Below are 21,463 nucleotides of genomic sequence, written 5' to 3'. Positions count from 1 at the left end.
GCCGGAAAGAACGCTGCGAAACCTCCCTTTCCCCCAGATCTGCGCCGCTGACGTAGCGTCGTGTGGGCGGAGACGAACTGCAGGCGCGGTACAGGCAGAAGCCGCAAAGCGCGCTATGGCAACGGGATGGCAATGCAGTTGAATGGCCAATAAGGCCAAGCAAATGTGAAAATAAAAATAAAATTAATAAATAATCATATAGTCTAGGAGAGTGAAGAGAAAGAGTTAACGCCCGGTCAGGGGCAGAAGGGCAGGGCTCCTGCGTCGTCCGCACCTAGCAACTTTGAATTTACCTTGCAAATTCCTCATTTGGAAATAGCTTGCGCAGGTGCATGTCTGTAGAGACAGTGGATAGTGCAAACCGTCAGATGCGCTGCTGGATCAGTGATTAATGGTTATTGTGTTTGTTTAAAAACCTATAAAACGGGGGCGGGGGAGTTGAAATAATTTTTATTTGATTTAATACGACCATATACAGTGGTACCTCGGGTTACATACACTTCAGGTTACATACACTTCAGGTTACAGACTCCGCTAACCCAGAAATAGTGCTTTGGGTTAAGAACTTTGGGTTAGGGTTCTGAACTTTGCTTCAGGATAAGAACAGAAATCGTGCCGCGGCAGCAGGAGGCCCCATTAGCTAAAGTGGTGCTTCAGGTTAAGAACAGTTTCAGGTTGAGAACGGACCTCCAGAACGAATTAAGTACTTAACTCGAGGTACCACTGTACAGTCATACCTCGGGTTGAATATGCTTCACGTTGAGCATGTTCGAGTAACGGAGCGCATTACTTCCGGGTTTCGCCTCTCGCGCATGCGCAGACGCTCAAAATGATGTCATACGCAGAAGCAGCGAAAAGCAGCGTGCGCGTGCGCAGATGTGCCATCACTAGTTATGTTTGCTTCTGGATGCGAATGGGGCTCCGGAATGGATCCCGTTCGTATCCAGAGGTACCACTGTACATCCACATTTAATGATACCTCAGCCAATGCCGGATTTATGTATAAGCTAAACAAGCTATAGCTTAGGGCCCCACTCTCTTGCCCCCCCCCAAATTATGAGTCTTTGTAAATTGTGTTTCTAAAGGAACTTTTGTTATTGCCAAATGCCAGTGTGTTTGCATTATTAAGTTTGTTATGAATAAAATATCATTTTAAGTTAGAGCTTAATAATTATTTCACTATTAATACACTTCTTGAACTGTATTTCAGTTCAACAATTACTTTGATAAAATACATATTTTGTTATGTGCAAATGGCTTTAGATATCTATAGCATATATTCAACACAAAAAACAGCAACAATTCGTTGTTGACAAAGGACAGCTGGACATATAAAGGGCCCCATTACCTTCAGTAGCTGAGGGCCTCATCAAACCTAAATCCGGCCTTGCATCTGACAGTAACAATTAGGAACAGAACAAGCCAAAAGTTCACAAAGGAATGGGAGTGCTATAAAAACTTATCTAGAAAAACATTGTTCTCAAATAAAACCTTTATTATGCTTTGATTAATTTTTGCAAAAGACAAAAACAGTTACTATAACCAAACAAGCTAATACCAAGAAATGGAATACATCTAAAGAAGGCAGTTAAGGAAAAGGAAAAATTGACTCAAATTGAGGTGGTGGATGGAAGCCAACCCAAAAGATTAGAATATTTAAGGTTTGATAATTGCATATAATAAATGTGGGGAACGGCGGGTGGTGGGAAAGATATTTAGTGGCTATGCAATTTTTTTCTTTATTTCTTTTCTTATGTAACTTTATTCCTAGGTGTAGTTCGAATTAAGGATGGAAAATGTATATGGATGCAAAACAGAACTTAATAAAAAAAATAAAAATAAAGATTACTCCGAATCTCTGGACTTCCCACCTTCCCCACTGTGGGTCCTATTATTAACCTTTTCTACTGCATATTATTTCAATAGACCATATTTAATAGAACTCCATTATCTCCACAGTACTAGCTACATTACAAGTGTTACTGCAATCCCACTAGTGCTTACTCTGGTCTCCAAGATTAAGGTACTTGTCAGTAGCAGTCTTGGAGCCTCTCCTGCTTAAATTCCCTTTTCTATGCAGCTGTGGGTATATTAGGCGCCCTTGTCCTCCTTCTGCCCATCTGCCCATCCTAATAACACGTTCCTGGAACAGAGCCTTCATTTGTGCAATTTCCAGCCCACTAGCAGAAATCTCAGGGACGCGGGTGGCACTGTGGGTTAAACCACAGAGCCTAGGACTTGCCGATCAGAAGGTTGATGGTTCAAATCCCCGCGACGGGGTGAGCTCCCATTGTTCGGTCCCTGCTCCTGCCAACCTAGCAGTTCGAAAGCACGTCAAAGTGCAAGTAGATAAATAGGTACCGCTCCAGCGGGAAGGTAAACGGCGTTTCCGTGCACTGGTCTGGTTCGCCAGAAGGGGCTTAGTCATGCTGGCCACATGACCCGGAAGCTGTACGCCGGCTCCCTCGGCCAATAAAGCGAGATGAGCGCGCAACCCCAGACTCGGCCACGACTGGACCTAATGGTCAGGGGTCCCTTTACCTTTATCTTTTAGCAGAAATCTCATGCTTTTCAAGAGCTCTGACAGACAGAAGTTCCACAGGTGCAGCTCATGCTACCGCTGCACCTTTGTTAGCAGAAGCTGACTGTTGGTGGGCACCTGTCTGGAAAGGCGGCAACACTTAAAACTTTCATAGAGCTCTGAAAGGCCAAAATTGAGGCACATCTTCCTAACACCTGACATTACTGCCAACTATATGGTGTGGATTTGGCAAGAAGGAACTAGCAGGTACGCTTCTGACTCTCCGCAGTCATTCCTTCTTGGCTGTTCACTGCAATGTCCGACATAACCAAAACAAAAAGGGAATTCCTTAACTTCCCATGGACTTCTCTCCTTTGTGGGTCCTTACGTTAACTTTTTTCCTCTGGCAGCTTCTCTGTTAATCCAATTCTTCATTCTAGGCAACTGCAATTTGTTTAAGTTTTAACACATTAGCATAGCATGTAACATACTTACGTATTATCAGAATAACAATATGTCTTACAGCAGGGGCAGCCAACACAGTTTCTCCGGATTTTTGGACTACAACTCCCATCATTCCTAACTATTCACCATGTTGTCTGTGGTTGTTAAGAGCTGTAGTCCACAACATCTAAAATGCCCCATTTTGGCTAACCCTGCCTTACAGATCCACTGTCACAGAGCTAGCGTACCCCCCCAAACAATGTTTGAAGATCTCCAGCATCTCCACCACTCTGAGCAGGTTCAGTCTCAAGATTCAAGATTCAGCAAGAGCTCTCTAACTTGGTACAAGGCAGATTCCTACATTCCTACAAAACCTCCTGTAATTTAAGCCCATTTGATCTAGTTCTGCTTTTGTCACAAAGACAGTTCTCCAAGTGTGTGTTCTAATGACCACTCAAGATGACCATCCCATTTTTCTTCGGCCATTTGTAGACACAGAGCCCCACAACCCACTGTGTATTCAGCCAAGTGCTCCTCAAAATGCACTCTTAACAATGGCATTCTAAAGGCCCATTCTGAAATTTGGTGTACCCTGATGTGGCTGTTCAGGGGCATCCAATATATTTCAATGGCCATTCTCAGTCATTCGTTCTAGTGTCTTCTCTTCAGATGTCATGTTTCATCCTTCTACAGTGGATCTGTTTTGGAGCCCTGTTTGCATCCAGAAGTGAACGCAACCCACGTCTGCGCATGCGCGGGTTGCGATTTGCCACTTCCGTGCATGCACGTGACATTTTGAGCTTCTGCGCATGTGCGAGCGGCGAAACCTGGAAGTAACACACTCCGTTACTTCCGGGTCACCGCAGTGCGCAACCCGAAAATACTTACCCTGAAGCTACTTCAACCCGAGGTATGACTGTACAAATGTGAGGCAGTCTTAACTGATGAATCAGGTTACATCCCATATTATTAATAATATTATTTATTTAATCGCAGTTCTATCCCACTATTTTTCAATCATGGAACCCAAGACACCATAAGATTCCATGATCCTGTAAGTGTGGTTCCCTGCTAGTGACCCATCCAGCCACTGATCAAACCCAGACCGCTTATCTTCAACAAGATGGTCTCCTCATGTGCCTTCAGATGATACCCTGGACCCTGCCAATAAACTAACAGCATGAGCCTAAGTATATTTTACTCTGGGAGTAAGTGTCATTGAATTCAGTGGGCCTTATTCCTCTGTAAGCCTGTTTAGAAATGTAATGCAAGTCTTCCTAAATTGGGTGGTAGCCTCTAATCAATAATAAACAGTGCCAAGTAAAAAAGAGAGAGAAATTGAAGTATTAATGAGTATTTTTTAAAGGGAAGGGGAAAGAGGGGGGAAACGATCCAGGTTAAGAGGCTTCTTTACTCATATATTCTTATAATTAGATATTTAGTATAACGGTTGAGGAAGGCCAGTCAGATTATCTCCCCTGGTCTTTCCCCACATCTCTTCCATTTTCTCTAATTGACAATAATATGTGTTCCGTCTGCTCCTCAATCACCGGGGGATATTTTAACTCGCCAGTGTTGCTGCAATATTGCCGTGAGTGGCACTTGGAAGAGCCCTTCCCTGTTCCTCTAAAACACCCTTGAATCATATGAAAGGCTCTTGAGGGCATCTCTCTAATAGGCCAAATGGGACTTGCTCCTAAGTAAGTGTACACAGGACTGCAGAATCCAGATTGCTTGTGGACGGCGGGTGCGAGACAAGAAGGCTGCTGGAAATGGAAGAAGGCAGAGATAGATGCATGTTTACAGAGCTGATGGATTAAAGGCATGCAGTGGGGTTTGAAGCTGGTATGTCTCTTCTTTCCCGGCCTTCTCAGCTCCCTACAACTGAACCTCTGGCAGCCACGGAGATCGTCTGTGAATCCTCTAGAGAACAGATGCAATAAAGCTCAGCAGAGATAGACTCGGCCTCCGTGGCCCTGGCACACTGTGGAAAGGAAAAGAAAAGTCAGAGCCCAAAGAACTGCCAAACCCCATCGCCCAACAGGGCCACTCAAGACATCACAATAGACAACACAAGATGAACCGGGCAATTCTATACACTTCTACCCAGAAGTCCTATTGTGTTCAATGGAGTTTGCTTCCAGGTGAGCAGATGGAGTTTGCTGTTCCCATGCTCAGTCTTCTATGGGCTGCTTTTGAGGGTGAGTCCCCCCCCCTTAGGACTTTCCCCCACTAAAAATGATGATGATGGGTGCTGCAAACCTTGGGGTTCCCCCAAGCCTGCAGACACCTCCCTTTTTTGTGCACAGAGGGTTCTGCTTTGGCTACATAATCTTCTGAGAGCCAGTGTGGTGTAATGGTTAAAAGCGGTAGATTCGTAATCTGGTGAACCGGGTTCGCGTCTCCGCTCCTCCACATGCAGCTGCTGGGTGACCTTGGGCTAGTCACACTTCTCTGAAGTCTCTCAGCCCCACTCACCTCACAGAGTGTTTGTTGTGGGGGAGGAAGGGAAAGGAGAATGTTAGCCACTTTGAGACTCCTTAGGGTAGTGATAAAGCGGGATATCACATCCAAACTCTTCTTCTCAACATGGAGAATGAGTTTGCTATTGGTATATAACAGGGATGGGGAACATTTTCCAGCCAGAGGGCTGCGTTCTCTCCATGAGGAACCTTTGTTCCAGCCACGCAGAAGTCATCTGTTTCTAAAAACACACAGCTCTCCAATCCAGGCAAGGAAGGGGTGTCATCACAGTTGAAGAAGACATTCTAGAGCAGCCTTTCTCAACCTGTGGGTCCCCAGATGTTGCTGAACTACAACTCCCATCACCCCTAGCTAGCAAGGCAAGAGCTCAGGGATGATGGGAGTTGTAGTCCAACAACATGTGGAGACCCACAGGTTGAGAAACACTGTTCTAGAGGTTGTGGAGCAGGGACAATGCAAGCTGTGGCCAGGGGAGGAGGTGTGGGCTGGGAGAGCACCAAGCGAGGTGTGCAGACAAGCATTTGGCCTCCAGGGCTTCAGGATCCCCACCCCTGGGTCATAGAATACCACCTGCATACTTTCCCTAAGATCTCTGCAACAGAAAGAGCCAGAAACTGGCTTTGTACGATGTAGTTGGCATTAAGAGCAGGCGCTCCAAATGTCCCTATTTTCCAGGAACAGTCCCAGATTTACAGATGCCATCCGGGTTTCTGATTTCCTTAGGACTTTCCTATTTTCACCAGAGAAATGTTGGAGGGTATAGAGTTATGGAACCCCCGAGCCACACGAAGAGAAGTTGTTTTAAATGTTTAGTGTTTTATTAGGTTTTTATGTATGTTGGAAATCACACAGCATGGCTGGGGCAACACAGTCAGATGGGCGGGGTATTATTATTCTTATTATTGAATATGACTTCCCTATTTTCATTGGAGAAATGTTGGAGGGTATGCAATAGTATAAATAGTAAATAGTAAAATTATTATTATTATTACTGATTAAAGTAAAGGTAAAGGGACCCCTGACCATTAGGTCCACTCGTGGCCGACTCTGGGGTTGCGGCGCTCATCTCACTTTATTGGCCGAGGGAGCCGGCGTACAGCTTCCGGGTCATGCGGCCAGCATGACTAAGCCGCTTCTGGCGAACCAGAGCAGCGCAGAGAAACGCCGTTTACCTTCCTGCTGGAGCGGTACCTATTTATCTACTTGCACTTTGACGTGCTTTCGAACTGCTAGGTTGGCAGGAGCAGGGACTGAGCAACGGGAGCTCACCCCGTCGCGGGTATTGAACCATCAACCTTCTGATCGGCAAGTCCTAGGCTCTGTGGTTTAACCCACAGTGTCACCCGCATCCCTTTTATTATTGATTAAGACATCCCTATTTTCATCGGAGAAGTGTTGGAGGGTACAAGGATGCAGTTAGCAATAAGAGTCATGATCAGAGCAAAACGTGGCACCATCATATTGGAGAATTAGGAAGTGGGGAGGTTGCTGTCGCACTCAGATCTTGCTTACAAGCTTCCCATTGGCGCCAGACTGCCCTCCCCGAGAACAGGATGCTGAACTAGAGGGTTTCATCCTCACCTAACAGGCTGCTCCAGAAAGCGGCAAAAGTGGCTGCCCCTGTGACAGCCCCACAGGCAGCTGGGTTCTTGCGCTTCGTGCTGACGGAGAAGCCGCCTTGTCCAGTGGCCTCAATCTCCACCACATGGTAATTGGGGAGGCTGTAGTGGGGAAGAGCAGTCAGTTAGACTGGAGCTTTTAAGTAGGATGGTGGCAGGCGCTGTCCGTTTGCCAACATTCTCACCCGCCCGGCAGCCAGAGGCCAGGGACTCACTTGGGGTCAGCTATAAGACAGCCTTTCACGCCGTCAAAGCCCAGGCTGGGAGCGGCCATGCAGGCTGCTGCCATGGTGTTGACGTTGTTGGGAGCCAAGGGACACAACCTCCGCACAGGGCCTTCGTAGAGGACCACACGTTCCTGCTGGGCACCTTTCGCAAGCTCCCCCAGGTGCCCACTTAGTCGGAAGCTGCTGGGGTGTTTCACCATTGTAACAGTCAGTGCCTAGAAGATGGAAGGATAAGAGTCAGAGAATTTGCCTTCCAGCCACTTAGATCATAGGTTTTCAAGGGGTGTGGTGTGACAGAAGAGGATGGCAGGTGCGCAGGAAGATTTAATGAACCTTCAAAGAAACAGTTAAACATTTCAGTGTAGTTAATAATAATAATAATAATAATAATAATAATAATAATAATACAGTGGTACCTCGGGTTACGTACTTAATTAGTTCCAGAGGTCCGTTCTTAACCTGAAGCTGTTCTTAACCTGAAGCACCACTTTAGCTAATGGGGCCTCCCGTTGCCACCACGCCGCTGGAGCACAATTTCTGTTCTCATCCTGGAGCAAAGTTCTTAACCCGAGGTACTATTTCCGGGTTAGCGGAGTCTGTAACCTGAAGCGTATGTAACCTGAGGTATCACTGTAGTGATGATGATGATGATGATGATGATGATGATGATGATGATGATGATAATATGCAGCCCATCTGACTTGGTTGCCCAAGCCACTCTGGGCAGCTTCCAACAAAATATTAAAAGCACAATAAAACATCACTCATTGAATAAAAAAAATCCTTCCAGTAGCACCTTAGAGACCAACTAAGTTTGTTATTGGTATGAGCTTTCGTGTGCATGCACACTTCTTCAGATACCTGGAAGGGTTTTTTTTTATTTTGTTTCGACTACGGCAGACCAACACAGCTACCTACAGTACCACCCATTAAAAACTTCCCTGAACAGGGCTGCCTTCAGATGTCTTCTAAAAGTCAAATTGTTGCTTATTTATTTGCTAAATTCTGGATTAGCAATATTTCATAATAGGGCATGATTTAAGAGTATGTGATGCAGTTGGGCATCACCACCTAGTTCTCTCATGGAATAAAGCCAGGATTACAATGTAAACAAAAAACGTATGTTTTTACACTGCTTGAAGACCTTTTTTGATCAAGAGGTTAATAAATCTGCAATCAATCAAATCAATTCTGGTAGTCAATATACTGCCACACACCCCTTCCTCTTTCCAGTCTTCCCATTTACCTACTCGCATTGCCAATGCGATGCCCCCCTCTGGGATCTTACCTGAAGCAACCCTCCGTCATCCAACCTCTGGATGTCTTGTCCACCCCATAGAGCCCCACTGGGGATATAGAGGGTGTGCCCAGCCTCTCTCGCAGCTTTGCGCAATTTAAGCTCGGTGTCTAAATCTGCCAAGGCCGTTGGCGATCCCACCTAGGAGAATGTAGAAACGTTTACTTTGCAGCTGCTGGTGTTGGAAAGCTAGAGGGAGAATGCTGATTTGGGAGGAGACTGGCTACTCCTCCCCATTTATTTAATGGCAAATAATTTATTTTGTTGGATACAGACAGAATGTGGGAGAGATTAGCAACTGACCAGAGCAGTGGGGTTGGAAGGAAGTTCATTTTCAGTGGTATAAGCGGGGGGGTGGGGTGGGCCTGTTAGGATTCTTTTCCCGTGTTGCAGTCATGGGGTTGTTTATATCACATGACGGTGTATGTTTTCATTCCACATTGTGGGAAGTGACAGAGACAGGATGTTTGTATTACTGTGTTTACGTGATGTAGGTCATTTGTCCTTTGTCCTTTCTCTTTGCTGTCTGATGCTGAAGAGGAAGGAGCTGACTTACAATGCTCCGAGTGTACATACCATATTTTTCACTCTCTAAGACGCACCAGACCTTAAGACGCACCTAGTTTTTGGAGGAGGAAAATAAGAAAGAAAATATTCTGAATCTCAGAAGCCAGAACAACAAGAGGGATCGCTGCGCAGCGAAAGCAGCGATCTCTCTTGCTGTTCTGGCTTCTGGGATAGCTGTGCAGCCTGCATTCGCTCCATAAGACGCACACACATTTCCCCTTACTTTTTAGGAGGGCAAAAGTGAGTCTTATATAGAGCACAAAATACGGTATGTAAATAAACATAGTTTAGCTAAATTGCTGCACTACTGAATCTGAACGCTGACTGCCTATACTCTGCTGATCCTGAAGTGTGCTGATGCCCCTTAGGTATCAGTCACTGTGATGTTTGGGCTGGAGAAATCTTTTGAATCTCCCGAACGAATGACCAGGAGGGAGAGAACATGCCAGTCGGGCATGTGTCTCTGCCGGACTCCTACTTGTGTGTAGGACCTCCTGAGAGGGGCAAAGATTTTAAGAAGGGAGGTTTTAGGAGGAGAGAGGCAGGAACAGAGATTTCTGTGGCATAACGAAAGTCTGGAAGACACCATGTCAGCCACCCCCAGTGTAGTTAGTATTGAGCAAGGGGAATCAGTTAAACATCAGGCAGCTTCCTAGGTGTGGAAAGAAAATGTAAAGCAGGAAGAGGAGCCCTCAGGACCTCAAATCTGGTCCATTTGCCACCTGTTGAGATTCAGCATCCAAGCGATGGACAACCATGCAGAGCGTACTAGTCGAAATCACTCTCCACCCTCTCTTTGGAAGAGGCAAGGAAGCACCATCTGCGACTGTTGTGTGGTTCGATTCCTGCCTCCCATTTCACAGGCATCTCCCAAGGGCAACAGAACCATCAACATCATCTATTGAGCCAAAAGTTAATTTGGGGGGTTGTTTATTTTTAAGTGATTTGGAGCAGCTGCAGAACTGTTCGGGGTTTTTTGGATTGTGCCGGCTTTAACCACAAGAGCATATAGGAAGACAAAAGAAAAATCTATTTGCACAACACGGTCAAGGCTGAGATGAGAAACTTTTCCGGCAGAAGCGGAGAAAGACAGATGCTAGATTTGTGAGGTTTGAATCGTGGGCGAGGGGTGGAGGGAGGCTGAATGAAAAGGAACATGCATGTTCCCTTAATAGGACAAGCCCAAATTGTCTCTGTTTATTGCAGGCCTTCTGTCTGGACACCAGAAATCGTCTGGAGTGTTCGGAGGTTGTTGTCTTTTGTCTGGTCCCTATAAATAACACTGTGTGATGTTTAAATGCTCCTGTGGTTATTTTTATAAATTTCTGAGCTCTAGACCAGAACTATGCTGTTAGCAGAAGAAAACAAAGCTTTACAAAATCTCTCTCTCTCTCTCTCTCTCTCTCTCTCTCTCACACACACACACACACACACACAATGCTCACAAATGCCAATGGCTGGTCACAGTAAAACTGGTTCACAACGACACTATTGCACAGTGCAGAACCATTGGCAAATGTAAAGAAAGGGCAATATCTGTAGGATGGTTTATGTTATACAAACAGCATCAGAACAGCCTCACTTACAATTTGCCAGCCCAGAACATTAAAAAATAAATTAAAATGAAGCCAGCTGCCAAGACATGGTTAGGTTCATTTGCTTCCAGGTGACTTGTATATTGACAAGCTGGAAAGTGTGCAGGGCAAGGCGGCCAACATGATAAAGGGTCTGGAAGCCTGATGAGGAATGGTTGAGGGAGTTGGGTGTGTTCAGCCTGAAGAAGAGAAGATTGAGAAATGATATGATAGCCATCTTCCAATATCTGAAGGGCTGTCACATGGAAGATGGAGGAAGCTTGTTTTCTGCTACTCCGGAAGGGAGGACCCAAACCAATGGATGAAAATGACAAGAAGGGAGATCCCGAGAAAACTTTAGGGAGAACATTCTGAACAGGCCACCTCGGAAGATGGCGGACTCTCCTCCTTTGGAAGTTTTGAGACAGGTTAGGTGGGCATCCATTAGAGCAGGCTTCGTCAAACTCGGCCCTCCAGATGTTTTGAGACTACAATTCCCATCATCCCTGACCACTGGTCCTGCTAGCTAGGGATCATGGGAGTTGTAGGCCGAAAAAACATCTGGAGGGCCGAGTTTGACGAAGCCTGCATTAGCGATTCTTTAGCTGTGATTCCTGCATTGCAGAGGGTTGGACTAGATGGCCCTTAGAGGTCCCTTCCAGCTCTACAATTCCGTAATTCTATGATTGAGGCAAGAAGCACTTCTCTGGATGCAGGTGGCCCCTGGGGCGGGGGAAAGTTATGGAACACTCCCCCCAGACAGACTCACCTGGCAACTGCAATAACACCTTTTCTGTGTCAAATGAAGATCCTTTTTATTCTCCCGGCTCTTTCAGTACTACCTGTATCATGCAATTTAGATCTTTTGATGCTGCGTTTTAGGCTATGTCATATGGCTTTTATGCTGATTTTGTTGATGGAGGAGATAATTTGTTTGATACTGGGATTTGCTTTATTTGGATTCTATTTTGTATTCTACCTTTGGGGGGGGGGAATGTTTTGTATATCACCCAGGGGATTGTGTTGATGGGAAGAATAAAAATGTGTTTAGGGCAGGACAGAAGTGTGTGTGGGGGGGGGAGAACGATGATTCTCATTGAACCAAGCCAAGGTCAGAAAGGCGAGCTAACTAACCACACCTTGAAGGGGGTGTCCTGGTGCCAGATGCCTCTTTCTGAAGGCACCTGCAGCCCTTACCATGAAATCTGCAGCTTTCAGAAATGACTCCCCATGATCTTGGACAATGCAGGGATGGGCCACTTCAATGATGACGTCAGCCCGCCTTTGGAGAGAGGAGAGAGGCATGGTAAGATGGCTGGACCTGTAATTGTGCCAAGGACACCCTGCATGAGGGTCCAAGCCAAACTTTAGTGGCAAGTGTGGGGAATGGCAATCTGATCCCCCACCCTAAAGTCCCCCATCTTTGGACGACTCTGATTTGCAGTGGCTCTCCAGACTTTTCCTAGCCCTACCTGGAGAAGCTGGGGGTTGAACCCAACTTGCCTGCGCACTGTCTTGCCAGGGTGGTGCATGCCCAGGTTATCTCCCGCATGCACTACTGCAATGCGCTCTACCTTTGAAGGTGACTTGGAAACTAACTAATCCAGAATGCGGCAGCGAGACTGGTGACTGGGAGCGGCTGCCGAGACCATATAACACCAATCTTGAAAGACCTACATTGGCTCCCAGCATGTTTCCGAGCACAATTCAAAGTGTTGCTACCGACCTTTTAAGCCCTAAAAGGCCTCGGGCCTGTAAACCTGAAGGAGCGTCTCCACCCCCATCGTTCAGCCCGCACACTGAGGTCCAGCTCCGAGGGCCTTCTGGCAGTTCCCTCACTGCAAAAAGTGAAGTTACAGGGGACCAGGCAGAGGGCCTTTTTGGTAGTGGCACCCACCCCGTAGAACACCCTCCCATCAGATGTCAGGGAGATAAGTAACTATACAACTTTTAGAAGATATCTGAAGGCAGCCCTGTATAGGGAAGTTTTTATTAATGTTAAATGTTTTATTTTTTATATATGTTGGAAACCACCCAGACTAGGTTGCTGGGGCAACCTAGTCAGATGAGTGGGGTACAAACAACAACAACAATGAAACCTTTGGCATGCAAAGTATCTGCTCTGTTAATGAGCTATGGCAACATTGTGAATGGTCAGTGCAATCCTAGGACTGCTTGCTTGGATGCAGGAATGGGGGAGAAACGAGACTCAATTCACATTTTAAGGTAAACCTACATAATTCACACTTTCCAAAATGATATATGAACTGAAACACATCCTTTGAAATTCACACTCCTCTGAATTTTGCAACACAGTTCTCCAGGTAAGTAATGTGTATGAAAATATGAAAATAACGTATAAAAATATATTAGGGGATGTTTCATTGCAAAAATGTATATATTATGCAAAAAATTATATTGTCTATTAGAAGAAATTGCACTAAAATGCTGGTGAATTTTCATGAGGACTTAAAACATATACAGTCATATCTTGGAAGTCAAATGGAATCCGTTCCGGAAGTCTGTTGGACTTCCAAAGCATTTGACTTCCATATTGTGGCTTCTGATTGGCTGCAGGAAGTTCCTGCAGCCGATCGGAAGCCCGGCCAGATGTTCGGCTTCCAAAAGAAAGTTCGAAAGCAGTCACTTCCAGGTTTCGATCATTTGGGAGCCAAAACGTCCGAGTTCCAAGGCGTTTGACAACCAAGGTACGGCTGTATATATATCACAGGCTGATGCAGAAAGGTGGGGAAACCAAAATTTAAGACTGCAAAAAGTGAAATGGATAGATAAATTCCCCCTTACTTGGATGCGAGTGCCAGTGAGATCGATGAGACTTACTCCCAGGTAGGTGTACAGGGGAATGCAGGCTGAGTGTTTATCTCAAAGTATTGTGGCATGGGAGTAGCCAAGATTTGTGTATGGGGGGCAGGCCTTTCGTTAGGGGGACAGAACCTCAGCTATGTATTTTTATCTAGGGAGGGCAGCTGTCCCTCCCTTCCTCCTCCTTGGCTACACACATGGTTCATGGTGGTTCATTTTCTTTATCCTCGCAATTACACACACACACGCGTGAAAGCAGCCAGGTCCTGGCTGGGCTTGCTTGCTCACCGCTCCAAGAAGTCCGTCAGCTTCCCCAGCTGCAGCTCCTCTGGCACTGTCCCCACCAGCTTCCTGGCGTCCCGGTTCCAAACAAAGGCCAGCTCCAGCCCATGTCGGAGTCCATCATCTTGTAGCCGTTTTACCAGGTACTGGCCTGGAGACAGAAAGTGGAACAGAAAAGTATCACAGATCCAGGAACTTGGCTCTGTGTCTCAAATACCTGCTGCCCCGTCAAATCTGTTTCTTGCAGAGGCACGAATGCCCGTCTACTAATTCCTGGCACCACTTCCCAGGATTTCTCAAACTCTGACACAGACTAACATCACAACAAAGACACACACAAAGAGAAATGGTGTTCTCTGAAGATGCAGAGCTCATTTTTGTCCTTTGGGTGGCATCTTTTCGAGTTCCCAGTGAAGGAATCACAGTTTCATGCCCTGTTTTGTGAGTGCCAAGGAAGATCTGTCTGGCCACAGTGGGAAAACAGGAAGATATTATTCTGATCCTGCAAAGCAATTATTTTCTTCTTAAAGAAGTAATACATTCAGAAGTGGTACCTCGGGATGCGAATGGGATCCGTTCCGGAGCCCCATTCGCATCCTGAATAGAACGTAAGATGCGAAGGCGCGTCTGCACGGGTCGTGTTTTGCCGCTTCCGCGCATGACGTCATTTTGAGCGTCTGCGCATGCGCGTGTGGCGAAACCCGGAAGTAACGTGCTCCATTACTTCTGGGTTGCCGCAGAGCGCAACCCGAAAGCACTCAACCTGAAGCACATTCAACCCGAGGTATGACTGTTAAGGTAAAGGACCCCTGGATGGTTAAGTCTAGTCAAAGGCGACTATGGGGTTGCAGCGCCCATCTGTTTTCAAGCCAAGGGAGCCGGCATTTGTCCACAGACAGCTTTCCAGGTCATGTGGCCAGCGTGACTAAACCGCTTCTGACACAACAGAACACCATGATGGAAACCAGAGCGTACAGAAACTCCGTTTACCTTCCCGCCACAGCAGTACCTGTTTATCTACTTGCACTGGTGTCTGCTAGGTTGGCAGGAGCTGGGACTGAGCAACAGGAGCTCACCCCATTGCAGGGATTCAAACCGCCGACCTTCCGATTGACAAGCCCAAGAGGCTCAGTGGTTTAGACCACAGCGCCACCCGCGTCTCTGTACATTTAGAAGTAGAGAACTTCCCCACTAGCTTTCACGTGCAGCACAATCCATGGCAGGGCCACACAGAGAGACAAATAATTTAGCAGGAATGAGGAACTTGCGCCCTTCCCAATGTTGTCGGACTCCCGTCAGCCCCAGCCAGGATAGTCAATGGTCAGGGGTGGGTGGAAGGATCCATCCGGTCTCTCAGTTTCTCAGCCACTCTGGCCCACAAACTCACTAGTGCAGAGGACTCTTATCACCAAGTTTGCGGGCCAGACCTCCAAATGTCACACGAACATAGTAATATAACAAGTATTCTGAGAATCATCAGGTCTTTTCCAAATCAGGACAGGGTAAATTGTTTTATGAAACACATTGTGTGTGTTTTTTAAATTTTATTTTGAAATAAAAGACATAATGGAGGACTGGACAGTGGGAAAAGGTACTCAACAAAGGGAGAAAACACATTGCCTAGGAAAGCCATCTTAAGAATCAGATGGACAGAGGAGGGAAATGGTCAAGAAACACCACCTACCTAGATGCCCATAGCCCACAATTCCAACCCGTCTTCTCCTTTGGTCCCCAGACATTCTGCCTGTCCTGATTTAAGAAAACAACAGAAATGTGATATTGTTCACTGCAGAGAAGCATGGATCAGGGACGGAAAGGGTTTGAATGCCTACCCATATTTATGCCACAAATCTAACAGTGAAATCCTATACGTGTCTTCTAGAAATTTGAGGCCCCCTAGAGTTTAGTGGTATTTACTTGAAGGTACGTAAGTGTACACAGCAGAGCAATTTCTGGCCCTCCAGTCATTGCTGGATCCCAACACCCATCAGGCCCCATCAGCATTCCCAATGGTCAGGGACGATGGGAGTTGTAGTCCAGCAATATTTGAGGGCCATCATTGGTATGCAGGATTGCACCCCAAATTCACTCACTCCTTCATCTTCATTTGGATTCCCAAGGCGAAAAATATTAATTGTAGCAATAATATTTGCATAAAGCAAATATGAAAACCCATTGTAAATTTTAAAGTGGATTGCATGTTTGTACAGGTTAAGCATCCGCCTGCAGTGCTCTCTGTGTGCGCCCGTATAAAAAGATGTACAAAGAGAGAAAGAGCTCCTGTGCCGTTTGACACTTCAGAGTGAGCAGCTATTTGAATTTAAGAGCCGATTCTTCACCTTCACGCCCACTAGATTTCTCATTACTCATTTAATTGATCAGCCGCAGCTGGATCTGTGTGAATGGATTCCGCTGAAAAGCATTTATGTTTTGAGATGGTATGATAGCGCCTGCAAGACATCAGTTGATGTTGCTTCATCACGTGATAGGCATGCGTGTGAAGGAGCCCTGAGAAAATATGCCTGTCTTTCCTTCCCTGTTCATCCTTCGAATCGTGCATCCCTGTTTCTTCTCTTTTACATTTTGTTCCACTTCTGCCACCATTGACACCTGTCTGCCTCTACATCAAGGGTGAGGAACCTATGGTTTGGCGTAGAACAGATTTTTTATCCAGTTTGCATTAAATATATATATATATATATAATTTCAATTTTATACATTTCAATAATTTTACAATAATAATTGTAATAATAATTTCTAAACTCGACTTCCTTCCCCCTCTTTCTGTGGTTCCTTAAATTTATTTTTTGTATTTCCTGCAGATTCCAAATTAACTTAAACATTTATTCATCTACTTTAAATCTATACTCTTATAAAACTGCAGGTTATTACATTAATTCTGCCAGTTTTCTTATCTGTTCACAGTTTGTTTGTAAATATCCAATAAACCATTTCCATTCTTTTATAAGAAGTTTGTTATCTTGAGTTCTTATTTTTCTGGTTAGTTTTGCCATTTCTGCGTATTCCATAAGTTTTTGTATCCATTCTTCTTTCATTGGGACTTCTCCTTCTTTCCATTAAAACGTCTTCTTTGCATTTAAAACTGAATCTATCACACTTTCCAAAACAATCTGAGAACCGAAATGCCCCCATCTTTCGAAATTTGCATTTATCCGAATGTTGCGATGCATTTCTCTAACCGTCCAAGGTTTACAAAAATGTATATACAAAGGGGAAACGTGCATTTAAAATGAATGCATTCGTTAAAACAACATACAGAAACTCATTATATCACGGGAAATTGCTTGCAAAAATTAGTCAAAACTGCGTGCAAACTTGTGTTCATCAGAAGAAATCTGTACTAAAATGTTGAAGAATTTTCGTGGGTATTTAAAAACAAAATCCACCACTTGCTGCAGAAATGTGAAGATTGGAAATGTGAGCGAGATTGACTAATCCTTCCATCCTTACCCATCTGCCATCCATATGTTGTCAGAGATGATGGGTGTTGTAGTCTAGGAATGTCTGTACAGTGGTACCTCAGGTTAAGTACTTAATTCGTTCCAGAGGTCCATTCTTAACCTGAAACTGTTCTTAACCTGAAGCACCACTTTAACTAATAGGGCCTCCTGCTGCTGCCGCGCCGCCGGAACACAATTTCTGTTCTTATCCTGAAGCAAAGTTCTTAACCTGAAGCACTATTTCTGGGTTAGCAGAGTCTGTAACCTGAAGCATATGCAACCTGAAGCGTATGTAACCCGAGGTACCACTATATTAGCTACCACTCCTCTCTCTTTATTTCTTTGTCTTATCCTTCCAGTTAGTTAATAACTCACCATCCGAAACAGACTTTATATCTCACCTTCCACCAGCCCCATACCTATAGGCCCCCAAACCCCTCCACTTTTTGAACTGACTCACCTGAGTCGGTTGCACTGATTCTCTGGCACTCAGGCAACTGCAGGATCCCAGCACAAAACAGAGGACTTATTTGTATTGGTGCCCTTTGGTCAATTAATCCCTGGAGGATGTTAATTATTAGCCTGGGGCCTGCAATTCCCCAGAGAATGGGTTGCTGGCAGGCAGGCATTAGTTAGAAGACAGCTAGTGAAATTCCCTCGTAAACTCTGCCGTTGCTTCTTGGCTATATAGCATCAAATAATGACTTGGATATGTGAATGCGTCGTCACAGATTAATTGCCACAGGTAGCATTTTTATGTTGTCATTACACGCTCCTTGCACTTCCAAGTACTGCAATGTTCCAGGGGCATCACTTTAGGGCTGGCAGTGCAATCTTATTCATGTCTGCTCAGAAGAAGTCCCACTGAGATCAGTCGGACTTACTCCCAGCTACGTGTGTGTAGGATTTCAGCTTTGTGTTTTGATAGGGGCTTTATAAAAATTATATTTGTAAAAGAGGAGCAGCTTCTTGTGTATTCACTAAAGACAGGGGGAGAAGTACCGCTCATTTCACATTTTAATGCAAACCTATTCAATTAGCAAAGGGACGCGGGTGGCGCTGTGGGTTAAACCAAAGAGCCTAGGACTTGCCGATCAGAAGGTCGGCGGTTCAAATCCCCGTGATGGGGTGAGCTCCCATTGATCGGTCCCTGCTCCTGCCAACCTAGCAGTTCAAAAGCACGTCAAAGTGCAAGTAGATAAATAGGTACCACTCCGGCGGGAAGATCAACGGCGTTTCCGTGCGCTGCTCTGGTTCGCCAGAAGTGGCTTAGTCATGCTGGCCACATGACCCGGAAGCTGTACGCCAGCTCCCTCGGCCAATAAAGCGAGATGAGCGTGCAACCCCAGACTCGGCCACGACTGGACCTAATGGTCAGGGGTCCGATTAACCTATTCAATTGGCAGTTCCGCAAAAAAATACATGAACCAAAACCGAGCTATTCTTCTAAATCTGCACTTCTCGGACCCGGCAACAAGTACACAAATGAATATATATCAGGGGAAAGTTTGCATTTAAAAAAAATAGGGAGCATAGCATATAAAAATGTGTTATATTAAGATAAATTGCTTGCTAAGCTGTTTATTTGGAGAAACATGCACCAAAGCACTGGTGAGTTCTCATGAGGATTTTTATTTTCTGCAAAGTGATGTGGACATGGGGCAAGCCGAACTGAAGACTGAAAAAATAAGAAACAGCGGAACTGAAATTGACAGGTCTATCCATCGCTAGCATTTGCTCACATCCACAAACACGCTTCCAGTTTCAGCTAAGGGACAAACCAGATGCGATGTTGATTGTGTCGTTTGAGGTTCCCGTTGTGTTTTGGGCCGTGCTTGGAATGACTGCTAGTTCAGATGAATAATGTTTCTGTTGCCTATTGTGCCTCTCTGTCCTGGTATAAACCTTGGCCTGCTTCCCCTTCATTTATCCCTCTTCCTCCTACACTTGCAAACTTGCGTTTTTGCTTGTTCATCCCCCGCCCAAACGCTCGACAAATGCTGAATTTGCACATTTGCCCCGGTGAACTCACAGACAACCGATAAATTGGCTGCAGCTCACAGAAAAAGTTTGCTCCGAAAGTGGGATGGGATCAAGCCAACTGAACTTCTGAGAGAAGGAATGAGTGGCTGAATTAACAGGGAATCCAGAACCCTATTCAGGTGTCCTTGCCCAAACCTGCATAGGAAGAAGCACATGCCAGTTCTCCCTTCAACTCCACTATGCATGTCAGTTCCTATTCCACCATTGCCACATTGAGCAGGAATGTACCGTATTTTTCGCTCTATAAGATGCACCAGACCATAAGGCGCACCTAGATTTTGGAGGAGGAAAACAAGAAAAAAATATTCTGAATCCCAGAAGCCAGAACAGCAAGAGGAATCTGGCTTCTGGGATAGCCTCTGGCTGTTCTGGCTTCCAGGATAGCCGTGCCAAGCCTCTTCAGGGCAGCGGGATGAAGGCTCCCCCTGCCCGAAGAGGCTGCACGTGGCTAAGGCAGAAGCCAGGACAGCAAGCAGGATCGCTGCGCAGCGATCCTGATTAATGCCCTGGCTTATGGAATAGCCGTACGCCCTCCCCTGGGCAAGGGGATGAAGGCTCCCTCTGCCCAGAAGAGGCTGTGCGCTGCTAAGGTAGAAGCCAGGAGAGGCGCTTCGCTGAAGGGGCACTGCTCAGTTCTCCCTCTCTGCGCAGCGCCCCTTCAGCGAAGCGGGAGCAAGAACAGAAGGAGCCCCTTCTGTTTCTCCTCCTGCTTCGCAGGACAGGCGTGTCGCTGAAGGGGCACTGTGCAGTTCTCCCTCTCTGCGCAGCGCCCCTTCAGCAAAGTGGGAGGAGGAACAGAAGGAGCCCCTGCTGCTCTTCCTCCCGCTTCGCAGGACAGGTGCGTCGCTGAAGGGGCGCTTCGCAGTTCTCCCTCTCTGAGCAGCATCCTTCGCTCCATAAGATGCACTCACATTTCCCCTTACTTTTTAGGAGGAAAAAAGTGTGTCTTATGTAGCAAAAAATACGGTATTTAACTGTTCAGCTGGATACATTTAGGAGCCTCCATGCAATATCAAGGTTCCCAAGCGCAGGGAAGATTATTCCTGTGTCCGTAGAATCACAGAATCGTAGAGTTGGATGAGACATCAGTGGTCATCTAGTCCAACCCCCTGCAATGCAGGAATCTCAGCTAAAGCATCCATGACAGATGGCCACACAACCTCTGCTGGAAAACCTCCAAGGTGTGGGAATGTTCAGGGATGCTGGAGAGGATATATTGTTTGATTATAGCCTTTCCAACTTGTGTTAACAAGTTCACAATTTAGCAGAGTAACATTCCCCTTTTAAAACACACAGTGGATGCGTTTGCTCAGGTTCGCTAAAGCCTCTAATTCTTCTGATATTTTCCCCTTATTCCCTCATAAAAGATAACAGACACAGTCTTCTATAAAAGTATAAAAAGAGTTTACTCACATTCTGTTTACAATTGGATCCCAGAAGGCAGACTTAGCTTAGAAAAGTAACATACACCTGGAAACTATCCCATAAAGAGACAGTCCCTTTGTTCTCTCATGGCTGGAGGCCAAGAGAGCATCTTTGGCCAAGCAGATGTTGCTTCTTCGAGGAAAGTAGTCATAGAGAGAGAGATGGCTGCCCTGCCCTGTGCTTTTGTCGTTACCTGCACAGGTGAGGCCACGCCCACCTCTAGTCACACGTAGAGGAAGTCTGTCCCAGCCCAGAAGGAAACAGGAAGTTTACCTGCTGGCTGGACAAACATTCCTCCCCATGTGTAAACATGTTCACTCTAGGAACGTTGTACTTGACTGCTCTTGTGTTTCACATCCCACACAAGGAAGGAGAGTCCGCAGGCTCCCTAGGGAGACTGTTCCACTGCTGAACAGCTCTCACCGTCAGAAGGTTCTTTCTGATGTTTAGTTGTAATCTGCTTTCTTGTAACATGAAGCCATGGGTTCGAGTCCCACCCTCTAGAGCAGGAGAAAACAAGCTGGTTCCCTCTTCCATGTTACAGCCTTTAAGGTATTTGAAGGTGGCTATCGGATCTCTTCTCAGTCTCCTCTTTTCCAGGCTAAGCATACCAAAATCCCTCAACCGCTCCTCATAGGGCATGGTTTCCAGACCCTTGATCATCTTGGTTGCCCTCCTCTGCACATGTTCCAGCTT

General features: G+C 45.9%; 1 protein-coding gene across 2 annotated transcripts; it reads right to left on the bottom strand.

Moving 5' to 3' along the window:
* Nucleotides 1-4,738: 4,738 nt before the first annotated feature.
* ASPDH (aspartate dehydrogenase domain containing) lies at nt 4,739-20,922 on the bottom strand. Of its 2 annotated transcripts, none has more exons than XM_083583527.1 (8): nt 20,756-20,922; nt 15,523-15,587; nt 13,845-13,989; nt 11,931-12,015; nt 8,584-8,733; nt 7,284-7,510; nt 7,031-7,170; nt 4,739-4,949 (listed from the first exon to the last, which is right to left on the bottom strand). In XM_083583527.1, coding segments are annotated over exons 1-8 (852 nt in total). In that variant the 5' UTR covers nt 20,758-20,922; the 3' UTR covers nt 4,739-4,911. The 2 variants fall into 2 exon arrangements, with proteins under 2 accessions (XP_083439653.1, XP_083439654.1); XM_083583528.1 differs by lacking the exon at nt 20,756-20,922 and adding an exon at nt 17,760-17,829.
* Nucleotides 20,923-21,463: the final 541 nt, after the last annotated feature.

The sequence above is a fragment of the Podarcis filfolensis genome (genome assembly GCF_964270895.1).
Source record: "Podarcis filfolensis genome assembly, chromosome: 13".
Lineage (NCBI taxonomy): Eukaryota > Metazoa > Chordata > Lepidosauria > Squamata > Lacertidae > Podarcis > Podarcis filfolensis.
The sequence above is the reverse complement of the archived record's forward strand: the minus strand, read 5'-3'. Positions and strand labels throughout refer to the sequence as shown.

Bases quoted from the DNA above. Each gene is read 5' to 3' on its own strand.
- ASPDH (XM_083583527.1), bottom strand. The intron at 7,511-8,583 runs GTAAGATCCCAG...TCCATCTTCTAG, and splicing joins ATGACGGAGGGTTGCTTCAG to GCACTGACTGTTACAATGGT. The intron at 7,171-7,283 runs GTGAGTCCCTGG...TCCCCACTACAG, and splicing joins TGTCTTATAGCTGACCCCAA to CCTCCCCAATTACCATGTGG.